At 38.2% G+C, this 9,590-nt stretch overlaps 2 protein-coding genes across 2 annotated transcripts; one reads left to right on the top strand and one right to left on the bottom strand.

Annotated features, from left to right (window-relative positions):
* Positions 1-85: 85 nt before the first annotated feature.
* On the bottom strand, positions 86-5,537 carry fkbp9 (FKBP prolyl isomerase 9). The gene is made up of 10 exons (XM_056742019.1): positions 5,196-5,537; positions 4,680-4,825; positions 3,436-3,625; positions 3,100-3,245; positions 2,829-3,018; positions 2,494-2,639; positions 2,216-2,402; positions 1,922-2,067; positions 628-791; positions 86-531 (listed from the first exon to the last, which is right to left on the bottom strand). The coding sequence occupies exons 1-10, from the start codon at positions 5,396-5,398 to the stop codon at positions 355-357; spliced, it is 1,695 nt and encodes a 564-aa protein (XP_056597997.1). The 5' UTR covers positions 5,399-5,537; the 3' UTR covers positions 86-354.
* Positions 5,538-5,770: 233 nt separating this feature from the next.
* crtap (cartilage associated protein) lies at positions 5,771-8,740 on the top strand. The gene is made up of 7 exons (XM_056742020.1): positions 5,771-6,529; positions 6,675-6,824; positions 7,380-7,551; positions 7,638-7,766; positions 7,918-8,063; positions 8,148-8,231; positions 8,462-8,740. The coding sequence occupies exons 1-7, from the start codon at positions 6,041-6,043 to the stop codon at positions 8,510-8,512; spliced, it is 1,221 nt and encodes a 406-aa protein (XP_056597998.1). The 5' UTR covers positions 5,771-6,040; the 3' UTR covers positions 8,513-8,740.
* The last annotated feature ends 850 nt before the right edge of the window (positions 8,741-9,590 follow it).

Below are 9,590 nucleotides of genomic sequence, written 5' to 3' on the forward strand. Positions count from 1 at the left end.
TCAGGATTTGATGAACATGACTTAATACATTTGAGTTTTAATAAATTATAAAAAAAAGATTTATGAATGACAATATGTAAAGCAATTGGGGGTTGGAATGTGTTTATTTTAAGGGATTTTTTTACAAAGTACAAAGTAATGTTTTGCACATATCACTACAAATTTACACACACATTCAGACAAATACAAAAATCATCTAAACACAATAAAACACACCCACACATGCGCATCTCTCACACAAACATCAAGTCAATAGCACTGAGCGACACTTCACTTAAAAATCCAACATCATTATTTCCCTCCCAATAATTATAAAATTAAACCACACAACAAATCATGACCCTGAGTCTGCCCTCATAACTCATCGTGAACAGGTTCATCTGCCTTAAGTTTAAACTCTGTCTCCGTGATTTTTCCGTCTTTATTGCGATCCTGGTTATCATACATGTTATCCATGATGCGCTGCTGATCAAAACCTGGTGCAAGACGACCTTTGCCGTCTTCCACCTGCTGGAGGATGTACTCTGAAAACTGCAGGAAGGAGGAGGAAAGAATGCAGGAGAAATTAAACACTTAAGTAATGCACGAGTTAAACACATGCAAGCACACAATCAGACGCAATTTTACCTCAGTACGGTCCAGCTCTTTGTCTTTGTTCTTATCCATCTCGCTGAAGAGATCAGGTGAGACATCGCCGTTCCACACAAACATGTATCCTTCAGGAAGACCTTCCTCCATCTCTACCATCTCAACATCAAACACAAGCACAGCACTGCCAGGGACCTCACCATCTGAGCACAGAGATGGTTCATACTTTAAAAAAAGCACACCAAGTATTCTATACCTGTAAAATATACCGGCTTTAAATCAAGTTTAATGCAACTAGATGACCAGAACTGCTTTCTTTTTTGACCCTTATGTGCTTTTATCCCATATTCACTTAAAACAAAAGTAATAGCCAAACATGTTCATTAAAAGGGTGTATATTTATACTTTTGGCTGTTTATTGCATCATTAGCATCATGGATAACATACATTGGTGATGCTTTATTATAAAACAGAACCAGAAAACCAACAGATCACCCTGTGTGAGAAATTCAGGTAAAACTTGAGATGAGGAACTTAAAGTAGTCAAACCCGTAAAATCCTAAATTGTGTTTATTTTACTGTAAATCATAGATTATAAGAAAGATTTCGAGATACAGTTTTCATGTTTTATTTACAATACTGAAATTAATGGTTGTAAATACTGAAATGAGTGATTGTATTAACACTTTGATTTATTATTATGCACAAAACGTTGGCTTCATAAGCAGTGATTTCAATCTTTGACACGGCTTTCCCCAATAAATACTAAAGATATCAAGATTGCATTTTTCCGGAATGTTCTTTACATTATGTAGAAAGATTTTGTGCTCATAGATAGGTTGTTTGGTGGCATTGCTTTGCATTGGATTTGTATTGTCTCCCTCTGGTGGTTACACAACAAACTGCATAGAAATCTTCAAAACAGTAAAGGGATAGTTCACCTAAACAGGAAAATTGTATCCTTATTCACCCTCAAGTTATTCCAAACCTGTATGACCATCTTTCTTATGCAGAACACAAAAGGAGATATTTTGAAGAATGTTGGTCATGTGGCCAATTCTCAAAATATCTTCTTTAATGTTTTATAGGGAAAATGATTCATATACAGGGTACATGAGGGTGAACACATGATGGTAAAAATGTTTTTTTAAGAGACTGTTCCTTAACACAATCAGTATTGTCATTCACAAAATGTCTGATCATGTGACTTTCCTCCAGAACTAAATAAATTATCAAGATGGCTTTGAATTATGCAAATTTTAAAACCATATAAACATAGATATTTTGAAAAATATGAATGTTTGTTTTTGTGACTGTAGGAGCAGCATCTTACCTACTCCCCTCTCTCCATAGGCAAGATGAGGTGGAATAACAAGCTTGCGTTTCTCTCCAACACACATTCCCAAAAGCCCTTGCTCCATGCCTATGACCACCTGTCCAGCCCCCAGAACCACATTATAGGTCTTTCCAAAGGTATTTCTGAAGTCATACACATACATAGTGTTAAAAAACAAAAACCAAGAGGACATTTCACATTTTTTTACTTTCATTTACTCAGAATGAAATTAAGTTACACATATGCTTTAGCATGCAAAAAATGATCTGTAAGCATAGAATGGCAACTCACGTGGAGCCGATGTAAGTGCCGTCCATGAGCGTAGCGTTGTAGTAGTATTTGACAAAGTCACCTTGTTTCGCTTGGTAGGTACATTTTTCTGGCTTTTCACCTGAGATCTCGACTGTGTCAGATGGATTGTGGAAATCAATAATATGGATATCAAACACCAGCACAGCTGATCCAGGGATACTAGTTCCTGTACAAGGAAAAAATACATGAATGCAGATATAGAAATGGCTGACTATGTGAACATACAGTGCACAAGTGTGCATGCAGATAACACACACCTGTGCCCTCTTCTCCATACGCCAGATGTGGGGGGATAGTAATCCTCCTGCGCTCTCCAATACACACATCCATAAGACCTTGATCCATTCCTGCGATCACATAGCCTTTCCCAATGTATGTATCATAGGTGTGATTCCTCGAGTAACTAAAACAAACATCAACACAACATGAATATAACAAAGTCAGTTACGGTTGGCTAGTAGTTCAGCTGCTTACACAAAGCCTGTAGTTTTCTTCCCCTGCCCTAACAACCATTGTTCCTTTAAATCAAACATTTAAACCCAAATTGTTCCATGCCATCCAAAACATTTTTGTTAAAGTACATGTTATTTACCTGGAGTCAAAGAATGTCCCGTCCAGCAGCGTTCCGTTATAATGGTAGCGCATGAAGTCTCCAACTTTGCTCTTGCGTGGACAGGGATCTGGGAGGGTTTGTACGTCAACTATGATTTCATCTTTGGGGTTATGAAGGTCCAACAGAACCACATCAAACACCAGTGAGGCCTGACCAGGGATATCACTTCCTGTAAGTCGAGATAAATGGATGCTGTAACATTTATGTTAAGGTTAAATGTTTATATATTTAAGAATTTAAGAATTCTCACCGTCGCCATTTTCTCCGTAGCCAAGGAAAGGTGGTATAGTGATGATGCGCTTTTCTCCCACACACATTCCCAGAAGTCCCTGGTCCATTCCAGCAATAAGCCAGCCGATACCCACATAGGTGTCGTAGGTGCGCATACGTGTGTGACTGCAGGATTGTGATTTTTCCATCATTAGTTTTTTATAAAGACATGTTTTAAACAGTTTCATTGTTTATTTATTTTAACCTTGAAATATTTTACTTATAAAAATATTAACAATATCACTGTCTTTGATTACATAACTAATATATATTTCAAAACATACTATATCTGCTAGTATGTACTGGTTTATCTCACCTTGAGTCGAAAAGTGTGCCATCAAGAAGAGTTCCATTGTAGTGGTAACGTACATAATCTGACACTTCAACAGTGCGATTGCAGATCTCTGGTTTATAGTAGGTTTGTGTCTGCACCTTATCCTCTGTGTTCCAAATGTCCAACATTAGCACATCAAAGTGGAGGATGGAATCTGCAGGTATAATGTCACCTAACAAAGAGTAATACAGACATATTGTAAGAAATAACACATATGTTTAATTATTGAAAAATATATTTTGATGATTCATGTCGTGGTGGAAGTGGCGGGTTTAAAATCCCATTGAAAATACATACTTATTATAAAGGTATACTTTAAATGCAATGCAAGTTATTTTGCATAAAACATTGTATCCAAAGTAACTTTGAGTGCATTACGCAGTATACATTTTACCAATATGTGTGTTCCTTGGAGATAAACCAATGACTTTTATAAATAAATGAATAAATGTAGTTATTAACTATTAGCTTTTAGTTAAAGATTTGTGTTATGTATCTGCAAAGCCTATTGATTTAAAAAAAAAATCTGCTTTGTAAGTGTGTGACATGTTTACTTTTTCTCTCATAAATTACCCACAACGTATACTTTGGTTTGTTGTGTTTTGCAATTCTTTGAGTCTGGCTCATCCAGATTTATTTCTTGTAAATGATTGATTACCTATGTTACTTGTCAATAGCTTTGAAACAATTAAAACATAAAACCATCTTTGGTTTGGTCTTAGTGCTGCAATAAATACCGGATGCTTTGTTGGCACTGCAGTGTAAGAAACTGAATTGTGGTGAATTTCAACGGCAGTACATTGTGCTGTTCAGAAGCGATGCAGTAATTACATAAATGTGTTTTATATTCAAAACACATTCAGTCTATTGTTCACGTGCGCAGTTGAATTATACACATCTGGGTGTTTTCATTCACTGATTCATGCAGATGCTCTGGGCAGACACACATCTTCTTCACCACTAGACTAGTTTCAACAAGTGGACAAGGCTCAACATTCTTGTTTAGATCACTCCCTGTGGGAGTTCACTCCTCCCTCTCTCAACCCCCACCCCAAAGCTTCCAAGCCCTTACATAGCACTTAGCTCAGGAGAATCATGGGTATTGTAGGCCCCAAAGGTTAACATTGGCTTATTTGGAGTAGTATGTGCATAATCTTTAAAAAACCTTAAAAATGCCAAGGTTCAAGGTGCTTTCCTGCTAGAGTGGAAAAAGAGGTTTGATTTACCATAGCCACTCTTTCCATAAGCAAGCTGTGGAGGAATTTTGATCGTCCATCTTTCGTTAACACACATGCCCACCAAAGCTTTGTCCATTCCAGCGATCAACTTCTTCTGGCCAACCATCACATTATAGGTGGTGCCACGATCATAACTGTAGGCATAAACATACAACACATAAAGACTAAATAAAACTCAAAACTGATCATTTCCATTCAAATCATAAACAATTTTAATCTCTGTGTGTGTCATTTATAAATAACATTATACCTCTATAATCCCAGGTCATTCATTGGTTCACTTATGTTTTAATCCATTCATTTATACATTCATTCATTAATTCTTACAAGCCATTTTGCAAAACATCATTTGCTTTCGTCAGTTTATGAAAAATAAAATGTTGAGTCAATTCAGCTTTGCCTGCGTGGCTGCACTCAATTTACAGTGACCTGTAGGCCACGCATTTGGCGTAAGTCCAGGTGCGAAGATGCACAATTGATCTCATTCTCTAATTTTGCACTTACCTAGAGTCAAACTTCTTTCCATCGGGGAACGTGCCTATATAATGATACCGAACAAAGTCTCCCGGTTTCACCATACGATCGCAGCGCTCCGGGGTGAAAGTCTTCTCTATCACGATGTCATCTAACGGTACGGGCGGCGCGTTGCACGCCACGAAAGTTACGAGGACAGCGAGGAAAATCATTTGAACCGTTAACCGTGTCATCTTCCGTCAAAGTCTTGCGAAGGGAACGTTTGCACCTCTCCTGCTCTGCAGCAGAATTTTCTCCGACCCAAACCGTACAGCAGCGGGGGAAATGTGTAGACGTGGTGATACGCGCAGGACGATTCCCCAAACTTCTTCCTATGGCAACGGTGTCACTTTACATGGAGAACGCGCAGGAAAGGGCTGAATTTTGTTCGGGAAATGCGGAAACGCGGGCCTGGAGGCAGGAATGCTTTCTACGTGGCACACAGATGGGCGGCTCGAGCTTATTGGGGGTTTTATGAGATGTAATTCCCATCATAGGTTACAGCACATCTTTGCTTTGAGTGCTTTATCCTTATTAAAAATGTCCTTGGAATGCATGAACACGTAACGTGCGTTATTACCGTAAAGTATGTTTGGATAAATGCATGCATACGAAAAAATATAATGCATACTAATTCTTCCATTTTCTTTAGTTAATGTTATTTTAAAATCCATTTATGGTCGTTTTTCTATTGCATTAGGTTTGCAATACATACGTGCGTTTTAATTTAACGTAAATAGTTCAAATCAAAGCTTTCGTTTGGTTAGTGGGGGAAGGGTGTGGACTGAATTTGGGGACGTGGAAAGGTTACAGGCGGGTCCTGCTCCTCCAAACTCATGCGTACTTTTGGATTCCCGTACGGGACCATGGCCTTCTCATCGCAGTGCATGAGGCTCGCGTTTCTGTTATTCTGTTATTCGTTTTGCGTTCTCGCGCAGTATGAGAAATACAACTTTCGAAGCTTCCCACGGCACGAGCTGATGCCCCTTGAGTCGGCGTACCGACACGCTTTGGACAAGTACGGCGAGGAAAAGTGGCCCGAGGCCGTGGAGTTTCTGGAGGTGAGTCTCCGGCTGTATCGACTGCTCCGGGACAGCGAGGCCTTTTGCAACCTGAACTGCAGCACGGTGCGCCTGGACGACGAGACGCACTTTAGCGAGTTCCCGGAGCTGCGCGCATTCGGTAACGTGATGAAGCGGGCGCAGTGTCTCAAGCGGTGTAAACAGGGTTTACCGGCCTTCAGACAAACGCTTCCCCCTCGAGAAACTATAGAGGAGTTTGAGAAACGGGAACCTTACAAGTACCTGCAGTTTGCCTACTTTAAGGTTAGTCTGTACATTTCTTTACGAAAGAAAACTATACTAGCAATTCTAATGGATTTAATGTTTATAATTGTTTTTGTATAGAGATGGCGTGATATTGATGCATGTTTATTTTAATCATATATTTTAATGTCATGAATGATTTCAGAGTGATAATCTGGCCAAGGCTGTGTCTGCTGCGCACACTTTTCTCCTGAAACATCCAAAAGATGAGATGATGATTAGAAATATGAACTATTACAAGAGTTTACCTGGATCTGAGGAACATATGAAAGACCTGGAGACAAAGCCATATGAGGTAAGACCGATAAGCACACAACTGTCCAAGAAAAAAACATTTAACATCTTATGGAAGACCACTTTCTCATATAATCCCTATATCAACATTTACTCAGATTGTTGCAAACTTGTATACATTTATTTGTTCTGCTAGGGAAGTTTTTTGTCAGTAACCAAACAGATCTCATGCATTTATTTTCTCTTCTATGGGAGTAAATGGGGGATGAGATCTGTTTGGTTTTGGCTGAACTATCTCTCTGGTGATATTTTATACTATCGCCAATTTGAAACACCCCGTTATCGTTTCAATTTAAGAATATATATATACACATGTTAAGTTAAATTTTTCCAGAATTAAAAAATACCAAAACATCTTTTTATTTTCAGGTGTTTTTAGGCCATGATAGATTTTAATGGCATGTTTTCAATGTTGTCCCCAACTTTTGGACCCCACAGTATTTTTAAAATCTGCTGTGTGATCCAAGCAAAGTTAAATGTATCAAATGTGCATTGAATGTAATAAATAAGGCTGTATATATAGTCAAACTCATGCATGATTGTGGCTCTTGTTCAGTCACTGTTTATCCGGGCCGTGCGGGCGTACAATGGAGATAACTTCAGAACGTCAGTCACAGATATGGAGCTGGCATTAAGAGACTTTCTCAAGGTGTATGATGAGTGTATCGCCGCTACAGAGGGATCCAGACAAATCAAAGACTTTAAGGACTTCTACCCCTCCATTGCAGGTTGGAATACACCCATTGCCGTCAGTGTATGCTTTTGTAGCTTTATCTGAAACATAGATGACGTATTGTTTTCCCTGTCTCACTAGATCATTACACTGAGGTTCTGGAGAGGAAGGTTGGCTGTGAGGCTGAGCTGACACCGGTTGTTGGTGGATTTGTTGTTGAGAAATTTGTTGCAACCATGTACCACTACCTCCAGTTTGCAAATTATAAACGTAAGTCTGTACGCTATCTCTGGATAAACTATATACGTGAACTGATAAAAAAACTTTTGAGAATCAAAGATCAAAGACTTTCAGATCCCATTGCGTATCTTCCAGAAAATAAACCTTCAGCTTTTTGTGTTTCTCCTTTATTGTTGTTTAGTGAATGATCTGAAGAACGCTGTACCATGTGTTGCCAGCTACATGCTCTTTGATCCCAGTGATGAGGTGATGAAGAATAACCTGGAATATTATCGTTACCATAGAGATAAATTTGGTCTCAGTGATGAAGACTTCTTGCCTAGAGTGGTAGGTGTCTGCAATGCTATACACACAATCACATTAGCAGTATTTGCTGTGGATTGTTTAATTTCGGATACATTTGTGTTACAGGAGGCATTGCGGTACCACAATCAAACAACGTTACAGCTGCAGCTGCTGGAATTTGCCAAACAGAAGCTCTTGCAGGATGATGAGGTAAGAGATCACTGCTTGTAGTACTACATGTGACCACTTGGGTGTAGCCCATGATAAATAAGGAATCCCATAGTACTGTATGAGCGCTTTATTGTTTACACTGCCCTCTAGTAGTGACTGCATAAAAGAAGGCTTTTATTATATGCGTATTTATTGCATTAAAATATAAGATAAGATTACATTTTAATTTATACAGTTTACAATAATCAAACCACTGTTTTTTGTTTCAGGGTGAAGTTGTAGAGTTTCTTGATGAAGTCCTTGATCCAAAAAGAGACTGAACTGCATTTGGACTGAATTAGAAACAAGATGAGTGTAAAAGTCATAAGGGTATTCCCCATCCTTTAGCATTTTTACTTGTATTTATTTATGGTTGGTAAGAGGTTTTTACAGATATTTTATAGTACAAATGTTACACTTGCACAATAAATCTGTCAACGTTGAAAAGATTCACTGCCATGTTTTATTTGCTGTTGGGTTGTTTTAATAAAGAATCTTGTGATAGTTAACTTTTCTGTGTTGAACCGGATATCCTGTCATGTTAAAGAACAACAAAGATTATTTTCTGTTATTATTCCTTCCTTTTATTGAACCTCTTTACAGTACTTTAACTGAGATAATATTTTTTTTATCACAGGTCAAAGCTGTTTTACATGTGATACATCATTGGGTCTTATTCTGGGTGGAGAATTTGATCCTTTAGCCCAAACTTTGATCTTTGAGTATTCTCTTCTTTATGCCAAGTCTCACACAGTCTGTTCGTACCAAATTGTTGGCTTAAATATGCTGTTGATAATTTCAGAAACATTCACTTGCCAAAATATGTTTAAAACTGGATTGTATAGGTCAAACTTATCTTTCAAACACTTAAAACTCATAATCAGTAAGTTTGAAACATTTTACCTAAATGTATTAGTAAAAACTAAACACTGGATCTTATGCAAAACATGTTTTAATTTAAGGAGCGAACGTGAAAAAAACGCATACTTTTTATCCAATTTCCCTCCACCTCCAGAACCCCCCTCCCACCACCACCCTCTTGTCTCCTTTTCTCTGTGGGTTTTTCCTACTCTGGTGTGATAAACTGCACAGATACTCCATGTTCAAACACATTTAAACAAGCCTCTGTTCTCCAGCTGTGTAAGTGTTTGTATGCAGGAGTGATACTGAGCCTTTAGTTTTTCTGTCAGAAATGAAAAGACATGAACCGATAAATCAGACCATCCATTTTTGACTCCTCTCTCTTGTAAAATTATGTTTAGTGTCATCACACACCGGATTACACACATATGAAGACACCTAAAATACTATGTGTTTGCAGTCGTATTTAAAGATGGAAATGTTTTTGTGCCTGCTTTA

This window comes from Triplophysa dalaica, chromosome 25, assembly GCF_015846415.1.
Source record: "Triplophysa dalaica isolate WHDGS20190420 chromosome 25, ASM1584641v1, whole genome shotgun sequence".
NCBI lineage: Eukaryota > Metazoa > Chordata > Actinopteri > Cypriniformes > Nemacheilidae > Triplophysa > Triplophysa dalaica.